At 42.9% G+C, this 20,810-nt stretch overlaps 1 protein-coding gene across 3 annotated transcripts in view; it reads left to right on the top strand.

Moving 5' to 3' along the window:
* LOC146816485 (exportin-5-like) overlaps positions 1-20,810 on the top strand; it is an 819,517-nt gene that overhangs the window by 408,656 nt on the left and 390,051 nt on the right. For all 3 annotated transcript variants that reach the window (XM_085610334.1, XM_085610332.1, XM_085610333.1), the window contains exon 22: positions 13,325-13,421. In XM_085610334.1, the coding sequence (XP_085466460.1) occupies positions 13,325-13,421 (97 nt within the window). The remainder of the gene's footprint in view (positions 1-13,324; positions 13,422-20,810) is intronic.

Genomic DNA, 20,810 nt, shown 5'->3' with positions numbered 1-20,810 from the left:
GCATAAATGCGAACTACAGTTCCTCACATGGAAAGTGGCTTTCCTTATCGCTATCACATCCCTCAGAAGGGTAAGTGAGATCCAGGCTTTAACCATACAAGAACCATTCTTACAATTACACCGTAACAAAGTGGTTCTTAGAACAAATCCGAAGTTCCTTCCAAAAGTCATATCTCCGTTCCATCTTAACCAATCAATAGAGTTACCAGTATTATTCCCAAATCCAAACTCGGTAGCTGAAAGAGCTCTTCATACCCTAGACGTTAAAAGAGCCCTTCTTTACTACATCGACAGAACCAAATCATTCCGCAAAATAATTGTTTGTCGCTTTCTCTCCACCACATAAAGGCAACCCCATTTCCAAATCTGGGATAGCTAGGTGGATAGTTAAATGTATCCAATAAGCTACCACAAGGCTAAACGCACGCTAACCGTTCCCCCTAGAGCGCATTCCACACGCAAAATAGGGGCTTCCATGGCATTCTTAGGAAACATTCCCTTAGAAGATATTTGTAAGGCAGCCACATGGTCTACAACACACACCTTTACCAAACACTATTGTGTTGATGTACAAGCAAAGCAACAAGCTTCTGTGGGTCAGGCTGTCCTTAAAACTTTGTTTCAAACTGCTGCACCCGATACAGGTGACCACCGCTAGGGGAGATACTGCTATATAGTCTATCCTAAGTGTGTGATCTGCAGCTCATATGTCTTGAACAGAATATGCTACTTACCAGTATGCATCTGTTCTTGGCATGTAGAGCTGCAGAGTCACACACGCCCACCCACCTCCCCGGGACCTGTATCTGTTCCAGCATTGTCTTACTTAGACAACACACATGGACATCTCTCTCTTTTCTACAAACTCCATAATTTCCCATCATGGCGAAAAACAATCTCACGATGGAATTGATGCCCATGCACACTGTCGTCCAAGGGAGGAGTCGCCTATCTTGTGACCAAAGACTTCTTCCGAAGACACCAACAACCTGCAAGCATCCAAGCCCAACACCAGATGGCGATCTACTATCCTAAGTGTGTGACTCTGCAGCTGTACATGCCAAGAACAGATGCATACTGGTAAGTAGCATATTCCTTTCTAAGCACTCTAGATTTGACCAGGAAAACTGTTTCTTGGTTTCATTTCCTCTTTGATGTTCCTCACTCATCTTTAGATGCTTTGTGTACATGGTGTACATTGTGTGGCCCAAACAATCACCAAAACTTTATTGGTTGTTGTTGTGTATGTGTGTTTATGGTGTGTGGATGTATGTCAAGGAGGAATGGTCCTAATGTACCTCCTTTATTGCCTGCTGCCCGGCTAGTTCATTACTGTAAATGATGAGAGAATTGTCAGTTTGTCCATTTGCTCTATTAAAACTGGCGTATATTCTTAGGTATGTAGTAATGTTAATATGCAGGGATAAGTAAGGAATATACACACAGTAGGTATCCACCTATAGTTTGTGTAGATTTAAAATGTTGTTTCATCATTGCCTTTCCAGCTACATCGTGAAGCTGGGGAGATAGGATAACACCAAACACCTAGTAGTTACCTGGTAATTTCGACTCCTGTGAAGTAGATGTAAAAACATTACCATTTACAATGCCAGCAGTTCTAACTCAAACAAATGCGAGATCTATTGCATTTCCAATGCATGTTTGTTGTTGCTTCAGGCTGCAGAGGAAGTCCACACAAAAGCTGTGTCTGGAGAGCAGCCTGGAAAGGGCACATGAAAGGAGAAGTGCCCTAAACCTGTTCTGAAAGTGCAGATGATGGAAACGCATATCCGGTCTACTGTTAATGTATAAAAGTAGGACCGCGCTATCCCACTTGTTGTTCAAGTTCCAAGTTCTCTGTGACTGAGGAATGGAGTGCTCCGCAGACTGCTTGGAGAACTGCTCTATTAGAAATGGGGTCTCTAGTTGGCAGTGGTTTGCACCCTGTCCAAGTAGGTACCCTCACTCTAGCCAGGATAAGGGGATCACAGAGCTAAGATAAAACCTGCTCACCCCCTTGGTAGCTTGGCATGAGCAGTCAGGCTTATCTCAGAGGCAATGTGTTAAGCATTTGTACATACACACTAACACAGTGGAAACACTACAAAAGGAGTTCACACCAATTTAGAAAAATAGCCAATATTTATCTGAATATGTCAAGACCAAAACAACAAAAAGCCAACATACAGAAGTAGAGATATCCCTTTTCAAAGGTTTAAGCAAATGTAGTCCATAAAAATCTATGGATGTGTAGCTTTTAGCACGAAGTACCTGCTATGCATCACAATTCAAAGACAAACAAATGCAGGGGAGGTGAGGAGCCTGAAAAACAAAGCGATGCATTGGTTCCTTACTCCCCTGGGAGATATCAGTTCCTTACTCCCAGAAAAGGTGATGCGTCGATCTCTGGACATGCGTCCTCTGTTCCTTTTTGTTGGGCAACATTAATGAAGAGACAGTGTCGAAGTACGATGTGCCGAAAATCTAGACGCACTGTGTTGGCAAAGCGCTGATTTTACAGCCTTGAAGATGGCAATGCTTTGATTCTTCAACCGCAAAGCAGGAGCTGCATTGTACTCCGGGCGGTGCCACAGAAGAGTCCAGGCACCGGTAGGTAAAGTCTTTGGCTCTGGGACTTCTTAAAAGGAGGCAAGATATTTCAAGGCAATCTGCATGTTACCCTATGGGAAAGATAGTCCTTGCATTAGTGAAAAATGAAATTAGCAGTATTTCGCTATTAGGACATGTAAAGCACACCAGTACATGTGCTACCTTTTAAACATACTGCACCCTGCCAATGGGGCTGCCTTAGGCGTATCTTAGGGGTGACTTGCATGTAATAAAAGGGAATGTTTGGGCCTGGCAAGGGGTTGCACTTGCCAGGTTGAAATGGCAGTTTAAAACTGCACACACATACACTGCAGTGGCAGGTCTGAGACATGTTTGCTGGGCTACTCATGTGGATGGCACAATCAGTGCTGCGGGTCCACTAGTAGCATTTGATTTACAGGCACTGGACAAATCTGGTGCACTTTGCCAGGGACTTAGTAGCAAATCAAATATGCCAATCCTGATAAACCAATCACCAGTAGAATTTAGACAGAGCGCATATGCACTGTAGCACTGGCTATTGGTGGTAAAGTGCCCAGAGTCCTAAAGCCAACAAAACAGTTCAGAAAAATTAGGGCGAAGAAGGCAAAATGTTTAGGGATAACCCTGCAAAAAGGGCAATGTGCAACACTCAAGCTGGTACCCGAGTCTACCTGTTGCTGGAAGAGCTGTATACCTGACTGGAAGTGCCTAAAAGCCAGCCTACCTTCTGAGAGAGGGATAGGACCCTTCCAACCCTGTAGGAGGAATGACTGTTTTGGAGAAGGGAGTTGTTCTGTTTAGGCTCAGGACAGTCTGACTATCTTCAGCAGCATTCCTCCCAAAGGTAAATGACTCCCAAGTCATGGTGTGAACAGACAACACTACCATTGAGTACTACTTTCAGGAGCAGAGAGATATGAAGTCTCTTGTATTGCTGCTTGAAGCCGAAAAACTATCGATATGGGATTTCATGAAACTTAGAACTATCTGCAGAACTTGGCGTGAAAAACGTCCCTGTGTTGCTGAACAAATTGGTGGATTCTCAGCAGAAATGTGTTTGACTTTTTACGAATGAGTGCTAGACTACATTTAATATCCCACCGAAGGGGAAAACAACTTTGGGACATGCTTGCAATGGATTAGAATAAGAATTGCCCCCTGTCTGTGAGCAGGTGGTTCAGCCCCGGATGCAAGGGCAAATCTGTAGCACTGTATCGAAAGGGGAAATTCACTTACGTATTCCCTCCAGTTCTCGTAATACCAAGAGCTCACTGCCAGATCAAGAGGCAGAACCGCACAGCGATCTTAGTAGTTCCTGCCTGGCCGAGGCAACATAGGTTCACAGCTGTGGAATGTGTTTACAAAGTCTTTGATAAAATTCAAACATCTGTCCACGAACAAGTGACACATCTTTCACTCCAATTCTCAGTTCCTGCATTTGATTACTTGGCTCATTAGTACTTGAATTTGGTCATCGGAATTTACCTGAAGAGGTTAAACAAGTACTTCAAGCAGCTAGGGCACCTTCCACTATTAAGATGTATGCTGTGAAATGGAAGATGAATTCTTTCGGCGAAGAAAGAAAATCAAAATCTTCTGGAAATAAACTGCTTCAGATTTGTCGTGATCTACTCAGATTGGCTGGATCTAGTCTCACTTTTATGTCAGTCAGTCCTTTGTTGTAAATTTTAAGATATCTGAGAGGGACAGGGAGACCGTCTGTCTTCATGCTTCAAGAATAATCAAAGAATTCGGAAAGTAGTCTTCAGGCCTTTTCCTCTGAAAGCCAAGGTGTCCGGCTGTGGAGTTGGCAGCACTAACAAGGACTCTGGAACACTTGGTGAACTTAAGGTGCTCTTCATCGCTACAGACCAAATTCCTAAGGTTGCCATTTCATTCCATCTGAATCCCAAAATTTTGTTCGAGGCATGTGACCTGTAGATCACATACTTTGCATTCTCCTGACATCTAGTGTTGGTCCGGATGTTTGCAAGTTGTTTTTGTTCGAAAAAGTCTTTCCAGTCATGAGGTAGGTGACTCCTCCTTTCGATGATGGTGTGCATGGGCGCAGACTCCATTGTTGGATTATTTTTTTCCGTCATCAGGTTCGGGCGTGTATTGCTGCGCTTCGATACCGTTTCTTCGGTGCGCAATCCACTCTACCCGTGTCAGTATTGTCGAACGTGTATCCCACTTCTCTGCGTATCGTATCCATCGAGGAAAACTCTACTTTGATCGAAGATCTTTGGAAAGGCCGTCCGGCCTAAACGCGTCAGTCCACTTCGCAGTCGATAGAACGGACTCCATTCAAATTCTTCCCTCGGTGCCACGCTAAGTATCTGCTCATCGACTCGCACGAAGAGTGCAAGTTGTGCTAGTCTCCGGAGCACAACGAACAGGACTGTGACGCATGCAGATCGTTCTGATTGATGAAAACGCTCTGTGATCATCAAGCTCGACGTCGTGAAATGCAGAGTCAAAACGTCGAATACACACCGCACATCTTCGGTGAAGGATCCGAGCACGAATTCGACGCACAAGGGGCCGAGGAAGAACAAGAAGAACTTGCCTTCATTCCAGAATCGGACTCTGAGATGGAAGAAGGCTTGCCACAAGGTCAACGTCCCGTGAGTACAGAACGGCCCTTGACCCAAACTCCTATTCAGACGAAAGAAAAGGCTTTGGTCTCACCCCTGCCTTTGGGCCACGGTCAGCACCGAGAAGATGTTTCTGATGCCCCGCCCTCCGGCTCGGCACCGAAACAGGTCACTAAGCCTTCCAGCTCTGGATCGAGTCGGCCAAAGTCGGGCACTGAGCCGAAATATTTTACCAATAGACCCTCTGGAAGGATTATAATAAGGATTCACCTACAGATACCGACCCAGATCTTTACCCTTCAAAGCCCTCTCCTCCTTACGACAATATAGGATATCTAGAATTATTGGCTAGAGCTGCGGAATATCATAGGGTACAATTACATAAGGAATCTGTAAAGGTAGATTTCCTATTTGAAACGCTTAGTAGCACACAAAGGGCTAGCCACACTTTGCCTATGCTTAAAGGTATGATGAGACATGGCGATGATATCTTAAAGATCCTGTGCTTGCTTGCATTCTCACCCCCAGAATTGATGAAAAATATAAGCCTGCTTCCTCAGATCCAGTCTTTATTGAAGGACAGTTACCACTTGACTCCTTGGTGGTCTCCAATGCCCGTAAAGGGGCCAATTCACATACTACAGGGGAGGCTCTCCCTTCTGACATAGTCAAAACTATTGGACGCCTCCGGTAAACAAGTAGCCGCTCAAGCAGCAAATCACTGGTGCATTGCCAACACCCAGGCCCTGCTAGCCAGATATGATAGAGCACACTGGGACGAAATAGAGCAATTGCTACAACACCTCCCAGATGAGCACTAGGCAAAATCCCAGGATTTAGTCCAGGAAGGGAAGCTCCTATCCAATTCCTCAATTAGATGAGCTTTAGATGCTGCAGACACCGCAGCTAGAGAAATCAACACTAGTGTGTTAAGGAGACATGCATGGTTGCGGATTTCTGGCTTCAAACCCAAGTACAACATTCTATTTTTAATACTCCTTTTGACAATGAAATAACTCTTCAGGCCCGAAGTCATAAGAAAAAATAAAAAAAGACACAGAAGTAGCCAAGTCTATGGGAGCTCTGCAGTCTCCCTCTAATCGGGGCTTCTTTTGTTGCTCCTACCGTGGAGGGTCGAAAACCATGTCGTCAGATAATACTGCTGCCTCCTACAAAGGCAACAATCGATCTTCCTCTACAAGGAGCTTCTTTAGAGGAGGATACAGGGGCAGCAACAACAAAGGTTGATGCAGGGGTTCCACACCATGTAATTCCCCCTCCCCCAACAAGCAGTGACTTGCCTACACTTCCCCCAATCATTTAACACCTGTCGGGAGATGTCTTCTACAATTCCTCCCCATTTGGCACTCTATCACCACAGACAAATGGGTGTTAGGAATTATCCAACATTGTTATTGCCTGGAGCTTACCAACAATCCTCCAAACATTCCACCATGTTCTCACAAAATGTCACCAGAACATTTACATCTACTTCAGCAAGAGGTCTAATCTCTCCTGTCCAAAGGAGCCGTAGAACCTGTGCTGTTCCAACATCAAGGGTCAGGCGTGTACTCCCTATACTTTCTCATGCCTAAAAAGGACGGCTCCTTGAGACCTATTCTAGACCTCAGAGAACTAAACCTCTAAATACTTTCAGAGCATTTCCACTTGGTGACACTTCAAGTGCTCCCACTTCAACAGCAGGGCGATTTTATGTCTACTCTAGACTTAAGATGCATATTTCCACATTCCAATTCATTCCGCTCATCGCGGGCCATCATTACCAATTCAAAGTACTACCGTTTGGTGTCACCACTGCTCCCAGGGTATTTACCTACTGTCTGGCAGTAGTTGCAGCACATCTGAGAAGGCAACATCCATGTCTTCCCGTACCTGGACGATTGGCTCATCAAAGCCAGCACTTACCAAATGGGTCTCCAACACACTCAAACCACTATTCACTTACTTCACCAACTAGGGTTTACAGTAAATGTGTTGAAGTCTCATCTACAGCCTTCCAACACACAAACTTACCTGGGAGCCACGATAGTCGCTCAGAAAACTCTAGCCTCTCCCAATACAGCCAGGATTCACAGTATTCAGTCCCTTCTCACTCAATTTCAGCCCAACAATCATTGCCAGCAAAAGTATTCATGCAACTGCTAGGAATGATGACGTCTTGCATTATAATTTTTCCCCACGCAAGACTTCACATGCGTTCCCTTCAAGAATGCTTAGCAAGTCAGTGGAACAAGTCGCAGGGTCAGTTGAACGATCTAGTGTTGGTAGATGGCTGCACCCATCGCGCTCTGCAGTGGTGGAACCCACAAAATGTGTTGAAAGGGCGGCCCTTTCTCGACCCTGTTCCACAGACGGTGCTAACAGCAGACGTATCGCTCACTGGTTGGGGTGCTCACCTACAAAGTTACACAATCCAAGGATTATGGAGTTTAAAGTACAAGAACCTCCATATAAATCACCTTGACCTACTAGCAGTGTTAGGGCTCAAAGCCTTTCAAACTCACATAATAGGCAAAATTGTCCTAGCCTGCACAGACCACATGATAGCTATGATCTATTTACAAAAACAGGGGGATGCACACTCCAACTGTCACGCCTTGCACAAGCCATTTGGAAATAGACCATACATCACAAAATGTATCTCCTAGCAGAACATCTTCCAGGAGTAAACAATCAAACTGCAGACCTTCTCAGCAGACAGAGAGCAAATCTACGAGTGGGAACTTCGCCCCCAGATTCTTCTTCCCTACTTTAAGTAATGGGGATTTCCTCGCATAGACCTGTTCGCCACAGCTCAAAACGCAAAATGCCCAAGCTTCGCCTCTAGGTTCCCATACCTGCTCTCCAAAGGCAATGCCCTATGGATCAACTGGTCAGGGATATTTGCCTATGCTTTTCCGCCTCTCACTCATTCTGTTAGTAGTTCGGAAGCTCTGACCATCATCTCTCAAATTCCTTCTCATAGCTCCCACATGGGCACTCAACCTTGGTTCAGCACCCTGTTAGAGCTCTTAGTAGTTCTACACCAAAAGCTGCATCTCAACCTCAGAGCCTACAAATCCATTTGATTGCATTTAGCAGCAGTAGCTGCATATTTACAAAACAGATAACACTTATCTCTATTCAGAGTACCAGTGATTAAAGCCTTTATGGAAGGACTAAAAAGAGTAATACCACCAAGAGCTCCACCTGCACCAGTATGGAACTTTAACATAGTGCTTATGAGGCTTATGGGTCCACCTTTTAAACCAATGAACAAGTGTCAACTACAGTTTCTCTCGTGGAAGGTTGTTTTTCTTATTGCAATCACTTCCTTAAGGAGAGTTGGTGAACTCCAGGCACCAACTATACAAGAGCCTTTCTTTCAGCTTCACAAAGATAAAGTGGTTCTTTGAACCAATCCCAAATTTCTCCCTAAAGTGGTTCCTGCTTTTCACATCAATCAATCAGTTGAGTTACCTGTGTTCTTTCCTCAAACTTATTCTGTAACGGAACGAGTTCTACACACACTAGATGTTAGAAGAGCTCTACTATATTATGTGGAAAGAACAAAACATTTTCGTAAAACAAAACAGCTTTGTTGCTTTTTCGCCACCAGACAAAAGCAATCCCATATCTAAATCGGGCATTGCAAGATGGATCATAAAATGTATCCAAACATGTTATGTGAATGCGAAAAGATCCTTGACAATACCCCCTAGAACGCATTCCACCTGCAAAATAGAGGCTACTATGGCCGCCTCGGGGAATATTCCCCTAGCTGACATCTGTAAGGTAGCAACATGGTCTACACCACACACATTCAACAAACACTATAGTGTAGATGTGTTAGCGAGGCAACAAGCTAATGTCAGCCAGGCAGTACTTGAAACACTTTTTCAAACAACTGCAACAGCTACAGGTTAGCCACCACTTTGGGAGTTTACTGCTGTATAGTCTATGCAAAGCATGTGATCTACAGTTCACATGCCTCAAACGGATAATGTTACTTACCCAGTACGCATCTGTTCTTGGCTTGTAGAGCTGTAGATTCACATGCACCCACCTGCCTTCCCTGGTACCTATATCTGTTGCAGTTTTCTAACTTTACATACATAGGCATAGATCTCTCTATTCTACCTTTACTAACTCCATTCTCACCCTCTGAGGGATAACAATCGAGTCACTGCCTATGCGCACTGTCGCCGAAAGGAGGAGTCACCTACCTCGTGACTTGAAAGACTTTGAACAGAAACAACCTGCAAACATCCGCACCCAACACTAGATGGCAGGAGTATACAAAGCATGTGAATCACAGCTCTATATACCAAGAGCAGATGCTCACTGGGTAAGTAACATTATCCTTATCTACATCTACAAAACCTACAATAAAACCTGAAATAGCTCCACATACTCTGGAGTTCAAAAGATGCCTTTAATTCTACCTTTAAAAAAAAAAGGAGTTACGTCGGGTCATTAGCTGTTTTTAGCCTGTGGTTTCCCCTGTAAGGGTGAACCCGTAATAAAGCAGACTTTGGTCAAATGATTTGTAGTTTGTACCTCAATGGCCCACAGGCTTATGACCACACCTCTCACTGGCACGGTTAGAGCTCACTCGACTTGGAATATGGCTGTCACAACTTCTCACTTAGCTGGAGTATCTCTATAGGGCATTTGTGATGCAGAAACCTGGAGAACGATTCATATATTCTCAAAATATCACTGTACAGAAAGGGAGCGTCAGTAGGAAGAGCAGTGCTCTGAAACCTGCTTTTATAAGGTGGACCTCATTCTGTTTTTTTTGTATACTGATCTGTTCACCTAGATTCAGGCATTTGAATTTATGGAAGATCGAGTGCTGGAGAAGACTAGTTACTGTCCTGTAGCTTTGGTTCTCCAGCTTTAGTTTATAGATTCATCTGAGACCCTCCCTCTGCCTCTCTTATCAGGCTCTTCGTATGTCTTTGTCTTTACTGTTGCAAACTAGAAAATCTAGCATTTGAAGTCTCTGTCTGGGAAGGGATGAGAGTGCTGCTCTCTCATTGGCTACATTTTGGATCACAGAAAGGGGTGGATTGGTTGTGTGTACTCCATGTACTTTGCAATGGAGTGTATTGCAAGCTGTTTTGCGGAGTACCAAGGGTTCCCAGCTGGATGACTGGAAATGATTCAAGCATGTGTGTAAGGAAATATCTCTCTTCGCATGCCCAACCCATTTGTTTGGATTGATGGTGTTGGTCTCTGTACACTTGGACCCTTCTAATCAGGTTGCAGTGCATGTGCTCTGACCCCCTACAAACATGTTGAATGGCGAACAACCCTAATGGGCACAATATATTTAACTATTAGCTCCTAATATACGATACCCCAGTTACCCACAGGTCTGATAGTTAAATGTCACTAGTGGACTCTAGCACCTAATGTGCCACAACTAAAGTGCTGATACAATCATGTGCAGCTTTTAAACTGCAAAGTCAACCTGATAAAATAAACCTTTTGCCAGGCCTAAACCTTCCTCTTTTAAATACATATTGGTCACCCCCAAGATAGCTATAAATGCCCATCAAGCAGGCCGCATGGTATTTTAAAAGTTGATCATGTGTGCTTAAGTTTTACATGCCATGGCAGTGAAAAATCTCCAAAGTGGATTTTACTGTGTCAATGCTGGCTCTCCCTTGCAAACTCCTGAGGTACATTATAAAACATAAGTTTGGGAATAGCTAGACCCATGATTAAATGATTAAAATTCATAGTAATTTAAAATCCAATCTAATGGTCAAGTTGGATTGAATTTACTATTTTTAAAATGTCAAATTTACAAAGTTGGCAGTTTCCTGCCTAAGCCGAATTTGCCTTCCTGCCAGTGTTCAGTGACACCTGACTGGGAGCAATACACATCTTTTCCCAGGAGAGCCATTAACAGACAGTGGACATAAGGCTTGGTAGTGCTAAATGCTTTCCCCCTGACAGAATGGTCATCTGGGGTCTACAGTGGAACTGAATTGAAGGGCAAAAGGGGCTTACTCTGTCACTCACACTCCTAGTCCTTCACCCTTCATTGTCATGCTAGCAAGTTGGGCACCAATCCCACTGGGAGAAGGGCTGCCCCGAACTAGTTTTCAGTGACCACAAGATAGGGTTTGTCCATTTTACTAGCCACATCTATGGGTAGGCACATGGAGGCTGCACCAGGGAAGAAAGGATCTGCCATATTGGTTGACGGTAGAGAGGGGCACTACAGTAAAACAGACAGGAAGTGCTACAAAACTGGGTAGGTGCACCCCTGGGAACATTTTCCCCATTGGCTAGGGAGTGGACAGGTGTTCTGTCACTCACATGCTGGCAATGGGCATTAAAGTGGCATCCAGTACCCTCTTCAGAATACATCTCGGCCTGTGGAAGACAGGAGGACTGCACTGCTGTTGAACGTGTGGAGGGACCCCAAGCGCTGGATCTGCTCTCACTTGTACCCAGGACTAAGAAGATGATTTGCAAGAGTCAGTTGGCTGGCCTATTATGCTACAGGTACACAGAAGCTACAAGAAGCTCAAATTCCTGAAGAGATAAGCTGACCCGTTCCAACTGGACCTACCCTGGACCCTTCTTGTGGCTTCTCCTGGAGCGAGTCCTTTACCCCCAAGTGGTGTCCCTAAAATCCTAGGGCCCTTGAATAAGTGTCAGTGTACTCATCCTGCCTAACTCTAACAGCTGGGACTTTTTCATGAATTTTTGCTTGGCGAATTGAAAGAACACTAGTACCAACCTACCAAGTCAATCTGACGGGTGTTTTACCGCTGTGCCAAAGATTCAGGTTGCTTCCGCAAAGAGCTTTTCCGCAGCAGCAAATCCGTTTCAGTTGGACATCTCGGAGGAGGTACTCTGTCCTCATAGAGCCCTATTCAGCTACAGCTTGCAGCCGTGCCCCACAGGAGGGATCCGAGCGGGTCAAAAAGGTGATGAAGTCTGAAAATAGAAAATAGAAATCTTCACCGTGTGCGGATGTCAAAAGTTTCTGGCTGGTGAGAGACCATGCTGGGAGACGAATTTAGAGTTCCTCCAGCTCTGAGTGTTCCTGCCAAAAGTCAATGGCTTCATCAGGACTTCATTTGACGAATGTCGGGCCTCATGGAACCTATCTTGGCAACACCTGATGACTTGCCCCGCTGAGGATTTTCAACTTACATTTCAGTAATGAAGTGAGATGGTGAAACTCTCGACTGGGACCAGCTTGATTTCTGTATCAGACCTGCACTCCTTTCCGGTCCACCCTCACTTTGACCCAGTCTATCCTTTTAAACTTCTAAAAATAATTTCTCCGGTTTCCTACATCCATGGTTTGTCAATTTGTCTGTTCATCAAAATTTGCTGTGTGGAGTTAGTTTTTTGTGTGTGTTATTTTCTACTTGGTGCTGATAAACGTTTTACACATTTCTCCTAAGTGAAGCTCTGTGCTTCAGCTACCAAGGGTTGAGTTCAGGTTTAAATCGAGACCTAAATGAACCCAGTGATGAATAGTGCCCGTATTACTTGAAGAAGACTACCGTTCACTTCAACTAATAATCCTCTCTCAGTGTGAATCTATGAAAAATACCAATTCTGGAGAACCGAAGTTACAGGTAAGTAAATCATTTCCCTCCTAAGACAGTGTGAATGGTTAAAGAACCAAAATGGCAAACAATTACTTCCATGTTGATTCTTGTACTCCTCCCTGCATAAATGCAGCTCTTTAATCATATGTACCAGAAAAGTTTAAAGTTGCATCTTCTTTTGGAGAAAATGTATCCTGCTTTGCCTGACACAACAAAATTGTGAAGGAGAAGAAAGCACAATTTAAGAGTACAAGAATCACATGGGTACTAATTAGTCCTTCGTAAAATGCCATGCAAAGGCTTTAATTGATCTTTTATCAAGACCACTAAAATACCGATCCACTAGTTGCAAAGGCAAGTTTAAATATGCTTAAATTAATTTCTGCTGGTCTTGTTGTCGTGCTTGTTTAAATTTTTGTCTCTGGTGAATCTTCGACATGTCAGGTCATGAAGTCTAGTAACAAGTCTAGTAACAAAGAAGCTAGGCACTAACTAATTATTGAAAGCAAGCTTTGCCAAAAAATAACAGTTTTCTTTCCATCTCAGGCTTACCACAACCTCTGCTGGACCTTTATGACACCCCAGTTTACAAAACAGTACTGGAAAGAATGCAAGGCTTTTTGTGCTCCTTATCTGACAACTGGTAAGAAGTTTTGTGTCAAACAGTTTTAGCTTTTTGATCAGTTAATTGTAATGCATCTCTTTGTGAGCCCTATTTTAATGATTTAAAATTTTGTTCGCTGTGCACCTTAGGTTTCAAACTTGAACAATTGCGCATACAATCTTTAGAAAGGAAATTAAAACTAGCTGACTTCTGTAATAATGACCTATTGAAAGTATTTTGGGTGATGTGAATACAGATGAAGTAGCTTTTGAAGACCACATTTGTTCTGATATACATTTTCGAACTTTGTTTCTACATAGTTAAATGTTTGTTCAATTAAATGAGTCTTTGTAATGGATACTTGCTCTGACAGATTTTTTCCTTGTACTCACAAATGGCACTCCAGTTCTGAATATTTTTTTCTATAATTTTTTGCTTTCATTGGCGCATTATGGGGCGGTTTGTAGTCACAAACTGTATCTTAAAACTTCACTGGAAATGAAGTGTTGGCTCATTTTATGGCGCCTAGGGATACAGCATTTACAATGTGAGCAGAACCACACGTTCCGTTACCACGCTTGCCTTTACCACAGATTTGCGTGGTAAAGGCAGTCCGTACTCTAGATTCAGAGCAGATGGGAAGAGAGATTGCGTGGGGGAACAGCAAGGTTGGTAAGTAGGGCTTGGGACAGATTTTAGGGCGGTGGGGGGGGAGTTCGGGGTAGTTTTTAGTGTTGAAGGGGTGTTTTTAGGACACAGGGCTGGGGTCTGGGGTTGTTTTTAGGGCTGGGGGCCAGGTCTTAGGGCTCGGGGGAAGGGGAAGCTTTTAGGGCTGGGAGTTGGTTTTAGGGCTCGGGCAGGTGGGCTGGGGTCGGGATCGTTTAGTGCTGGGGGCCGGGTTTTAGGGCTCAGGGTGGGGGGTCGGGGTAGTTTTTATGGCTTGGTGGTTTGCAGGGTTGTAAGCCGGGTTTTAGAGCTCGGGTTGGTTGGGCTGGGGTTTGATCTTTACCAATCATGCCTGTAGAATGACATTTGTTGTAAAGGTATGCGTGGTAAAGACGCAGTCGTAGTAAAGACTACATTGTTATGGCATGCGATATAATCACATGCGTGGTTCCGTCATACAACCAGATTTGATGCTTCTCTGGAAACTGAAATCCCAACTTCAGATTTTACTTTTACAGTAGTACAGGTACATAATGCATTTGGCTTTGAGCAAGCACCAGAAACGTGTTAATAGAGATTTGTGACAAGAAAGAATAAAACAGTTAAACCATCTTTAACCTCTACTCCTGCACTCCCTACCTGGAAACTCTTTTTCCAATACCTTCACTCAATTAGTGGACTTGAGAAGGAGTGTTCTACTCTTATTGTGGTGGCGATACGTGGCCACATGCTGACCTGCCTACCCCCGGCTCTATTTTGGTCTGCCAGGGTGTCATCTCCTTGACTTGTGAACCACCTTCCCGTTGAGGGACGTTCTAAGGTGTCCATGCATCGCTTCCGTTATATAAAGACTGTACCTGTTTTTAGGGACCCCAAGAAATATAACAAGTGTCAAGGGCTCCTGTGAGAGCATTGCCTTCAAGTGTTTACTAATTCACTTACTGATACTTACATTACATTTAAAGAGTTTAATGTTTTTCAGTGTTTTAAGTTTTGAGTATTTGAATACAAACCTAAGTCAGTTCCGTATCTCGTTTTATGAGGTGAATTCTGATTTTTCTGACGTTTTCAGAGTTCATATTAGTGTATTAACACATTTTAAGAAGCAGCTAAGCAGTAGTATTTGTGATTGTAAAATACACACAGCTCTTTTTTCAGTTTTTGAACCATACACGGTTTGATGTTTAGCATGCTAGTTATTGGTAAGGTTTTCAACATAATAGTTTTTACTTTTGTGGCCATATGCCGTTTACCAGAGCAGCCATGATTTTGACAAACCTAAGTGGTGGCCAATGCCAGTTTAGGTGATAAAGCACTCCTAAATAAGGTTTGCATTGATGTGGAACCTAGTCTCACTTTCACTTGCAGTTCTTTATCTTTTATTCTTTACGTACATGGAAGAGTTGTAGTCCCTCCTCACTTCCTAACTGCTAACTTTTATAAAATAAAAATGTTTTATTTTCAAAGTCTTCCATTTTGCTTGTGGCTGTCGCAACAATAAACTTTGACTTTCTTTCTAGTGTACACGAGAATGATGAACTGCCGTCAGTTTCTTTGTACTAGTAATGCAGTGAACTAGGGTAGAGCCATACCAGATCCAGAACGAATGTTGTATTCTCTGACCCTTCCCAGCTGTTCCCCTATACTCGAGTACATCCGTGGTAACTCCAAGTCCTGAATCGTAGGATCTTCACCGTTATTCTTAAATATAGAATAGTTCCATGCATTTGCGGGGACCCAGAACACTTCCTCTTAAAATAATCAAAGTAAATCTTTAGATGGAGTTAGGCACTTCATTGTCCATAGTTAGTAGTACCTCCAGTAATAGCAAGACAGGCCAGTTTTAACTGAATTTTTCTGAACCATAAAAGGCATTATTTAATAAAATAGGACAACATGGCAGCACTTGACTGAATGCAATGTAGTTCTCTGGTATAAATAACCAATTGCCTACATACAATTAGAAAACATTAAGGAAAAGGTGCCGATTGGGTCAAGAGTGCAGAAGCAGTTATTTAAGGAGCCAGCAGCTTCCCTTCCCAGCATGCCTGTACTGCCTGTTTGCTCCATAGCCAAAGTTATTTTTGAATGGTGATATGAGATTAGTACAGACTGAGAAAGATAACATTTGTATTGACAACCGGGGAGGAGAGAGGGTTCTTTATGACTTCAGTGAGGATATCTGCTATGCCGAACGAGAGGATTACAAGTTAGTAACATTTCCGTCTGCATTGTTACATGAGCTAATAGTCGGCTCTTGAGCCCTCGTCCAAACAATGCTTGAACATTGTACGACCATATTTCCGTGTATCTGCTTTACATATTTCTGTTATTGGAATTTTTTTTGTCTTGGTAACAGATGCTGCTTTACTATGTGTAGAGTGAGCTCTAGGTTTACCAGGAAGAGCCTTGTTAGCCATTTGATAACAAAGAGTAATAAGACAAATACATGATTAGCTGTTGTTTGTTTAGAGGAAGTCATACCAGTCCTCAGAGGTCCAAAATGTATTAACAAGTTACTTGTTTCATTAATATATTTAGTTCTGTCCACATAAAATTTAAGAACTCGTCTGACATCTAAGGAATCAGAGATCCTTTCTTCTTTGGAAGAAGAATTAGTGAAAAATGCTGGGAGTGAAGTAGTTTGTTTGAAATGAAAATCTGAGATAACTTTTAGTTAAATGGAAGGATGCTTTCTCATATGGTTTTATTGAGGATAGAGTTTAGAGTTCACTGACTTTTCTTACTGCCTGAAGGTAGCTTTTTGGTAGCAATTACAAGAAAGGGGCTGCATTGTGGTCTTGTTTGTGATCTTGAAAGTGTACAGTGAATGGTGAGAAAGGAATCTGGTGGCGCCTCTAAGTATATGAAGGTACATGAGTGTTGTGTTCAGTATCAGTGGTGCTATTGTTGTCCTCCTCGACGGCAAGCAGGTTGGTGCTGACGCCTGCCTCTGTCGACTAGTTTTCCCGGAAACGGTGGGAGGGACCAGAATGATGCTGATGATGCAGAAATGCTTATGCATTGTTTATGTATTGGGTCAAAATGGGTAAGCTATCAATTTATAAAGCACCATGCCGAGAACTTCTAACAAATCACTATTCACAGGAATGATGAAAAATCTGCCTTAAAGGTATTTTTTTTCTTCAGAGGTAACAGCTAGTATAGGCACCTTAACATAAGGAAATTAATTGAAGGATGTCCCTTCCTGGCACAGTAGAATCTACATTCTTGCTGAGATAATAGGCAGAATGTCCAAAATCTGAATTCGTCCGAATCATTTGTTGAAGACCCGCTAGCTTACTAAAGGAGGTCTATACAGTATGGAGGAAGATTCGGCTTCACAGACTACAGGTACTTAGTACTTAGACTCCTTGTGTACGCTCTTGCTCATTCAGGGCAGATGATCTAGTCTACATGACCACTTTGGCTGAAGAGAATCAGATACTTGCAACCCATTAGCCAGATACTTCAGGGCTACAGGAATAATCCTATTTTCTTTAATGTTTTTATCTTTAGTAGAACCCAGTACATAAGAGAGTGCTGTGTTTTGTTTTCATCACCTTTGTCCCTAATTTGCCATTTGCTACCAAGGTTTCTAAAAAAGTGGAAAGCGAAAAATAATTTTAACTAAAGAACTGGGATTCTCAAATGTAGGTGTTTCTGAGGTCCAGCAATGCAGCTGGGAATTATTATAATATTGTAGATCTAAAAGCATCCATTGCTGAAGAACTATCATATAAATCTAACTATTATATAATCCTAAAAAAGTAATTATCATATTAATCTAAAAAAGATTTATGGCACTGGAATGTTCAAGAACAGAGGCAGAAATCACATACCTCTTCCCTACAGGCTTCATGGGCCAAGCTTCCTTATCCAGAGTAGTAGAGCAAGATGGAGTAAATAAATGTCTTCCCAATGGTAGAAATCATCTAAGGTGGGCCAGATGAAGAATCCGGATCAGAATCTTGATGGCAGTACCTTACTATTACACACTAACTCTTCTTGAAGCAGGAAAAAGGACTGTTTGTAAACAATAATCCAGAGGTAGAGGGACTAAGGGAGGAGTAGGGTCTTCAAACTGTACAACAATGAAAATCCAAAATATCTTCTGGAGTGGTGTTGAACTTGTTATATTAGCATTAGCTACCAGCAACCTCATCATTAATTCTGTGAAGGTTGTGAAGTCACTAGAGAAGAGTCGGAGATTGAAGAGTGTCTGGAGAAACTGTGAAGTAGGTATAGACTTGGCCAATGCCCCGACTATCTCAGTATAGTGTTAAAAGTCGCAGTTACCATCTGATTAGGTAGAAGTGCTATAAATACTAATAAATAATTAAGATTGGAGTGTTCTATAGGCCTCTGGTTCATGTAAAGCTCTCTAACATGGCATGGCAATATTACTTGTAATCCTAGGTCAATCCTTTTGCTGCTAACCTGGTCATGCATGGACCTATGAGGAATGCACAATTAAGATCCATTCAGACTCTGGGTGCATCCACACCTCTAATAGTGTATCATGATCCTGAATTAATTAAAGTACGGCATTTATTTATATAAAATTAGATTGTGAGCCACGTCTGAGCAGGATTGATGCTTGACGTGTCCAGATCCAAAATTGTGACTTGATGTCAGCATTTCAAATATTGAGCTATATATTCTAACTAACTAGCAATATGTGCTTGGGGTCCGTGATAAAACGTATGAAGAAATGTTGTTCTGAAGGAAAAAAACGAACTTTATGAACCTAAATAGTTCTAAAAGAAAATGTTTTTGGGTTATCATAACAAATATATTTAGTGTTGAAAAGAATTTTTTGTTTTTTATTTGGCGGATACAATGTGACATAATCACACAGGGCTTAAGGTGATCGGGTAATCGTATTTAGGTTTTACCTCAGGGTTACATTTAATTTAAGGTTTATTTTTAGTGCTAGTGTTTGTGATGGTGCTTGAAATGCATTTTTCTTTTCATTAAAACAGGTTATATTAGAGTACTCTTTGTTTTCATTGTATGTGCTTCATAAAAGAATTTTAGATTTCATCATAGAATTAGCAGTATTCCTCCTCAGACATAGTTTGATGAAGATGTATTGTCGGTAAGGTCCATTTGCAAATGTCAATCCATCTGAACATCTTTTTCCGAAAGCTTTATTAAATTATTTTTAAAGGTGTATTCATATGGCAGTGCAACCATCGGCAAACTTCAAGCACTCTTAGTGAAAAAATGGCATGCAAGACTGTTACTTTTTTTGACTACAGTTTCCATTAGTGTATGAAGCTGGCTCTGTATATACTATACCAATGTAAGGTATAGTGTGCACAGAGTCCAGGGAGTCCCCAGAAGTATAGCAGAGACTAAATTAGGTAAGTACTAACAGCTCTCTGTGCGATATTGTAGGCAAGCAGTTACGCTTATCCAGAGAGTGTGTTAGGCATTTATTGTATTCACTAAATCAAGACTAATGGCACACACTCACAGACTGAATACAGACCAATTTGGTAAATATAAAAAGGTATACGTCTGTTTTATTTGTAGAAGTAAGCAGGACTTGGCACCGGTAAGTAAAATATACTCTCAAATGCAAGGTTTCACAAGGAAATGCAGTCATAGTTAAATTTGCAATAGTTACAGTTTGGTATTGATTCAAAAAGCAGTTTATATCACACAATTACTTTTGGAATACTTTTAAGTTACTTTTAGATTACTTTGAATACTCGGGGTGGTATACCTAGATACCATGTTTAAGGATCTCATAATACACGGTAAGTAAGACTTTTCTTGCCTTGAATTATAGGTTCGAGGCATATGAGCTGCAGAGTCACACACTGAGGATAAGATCGCCATCTGGTGTTGGGCTCGGATGATTGCAGGTTGTTGTTGTCTTCGGAGAAGTCTTTGGTCACGAGGTTGGTGACTCCTCCCCTGGACAACAGTGCGCATGGGCATCCACTCCATCGGCAGATTGTTTTTTTCCGCCATTGGGTTCGGATGAACTTTTTTCCGCTCCAGCAGAAAACTTCCAACAATCAATTTAACTCTTTAATCTTCATTTCATCGACGTCGACATCAACTCGGACCGGTTCCGGAAGCGGCTGATGGACAGGACACCCTTCAAAAAATGCCCCCAGTGTGGAGCGAAGTTCCCCCACAGTGACCACCACGAGGTTTGCAACCTCTGCCTGTCGCCGGAACACAACGAGTCCACCTGTCCAGCTTGTTCCGCTTTCCGTTCGAAGAAGACCCTCCGGGACCGAAGAGCTCGACGCCATATTATGGCCAAACCAGCTCCAGAACCGGAGGACATCTTTGCTCAACATGTTCCCGAAGACGACACCGAAGATCTCGAGATCGTGTCCGAAGCCGACGATTCCGATGACCTCATCACTCCAGGGCAGCGTGTGAGTACCATCCCCCCTGCCCCTGCCCCATCCAAAAAAGCATTGGTCAAGACTCCGCCAGTTGGGCCCAGTCGCGACCGGAAATCCTCTTCAGAAGCCCCGCCCTCGGGCCCGGCTCCGAAGACAACTAAGCCTGTGGGTGGCTCGGGCTCGAGCAAACCTCACCTAATTGTGCCTTTAACACCCTCGGCACCCAAACACCCATTGTCGGCACCGAAACAGGCTCCAAGACCGAAATCTCCTTCGGCACAGAAACGTTCCTCGGCACCGAAGTCTCCACCGGCACCGAAACGTTCTTCAACATCGATGCCTGAAAGTCCATCGGCACCGAAACCTCAGTCGGCACCGAAACCTCAGT

Source organism: Triturus cristatus, chromosome 6, assembly GCF_964204655.1.
Source record: "Triturus cristatus chromosome 6, aTriCri1.1, whole genome shotgun sequence".
NCBI classification, from domain to species: Eukaryota; Metazoa; Chordata; class Amphibia; order Caudata; family Salamandridae; genus Triturus; species Triturus cristatus.
This window is presented reverse-complemented; position numbering and strand designations above follow the sequence as displayed.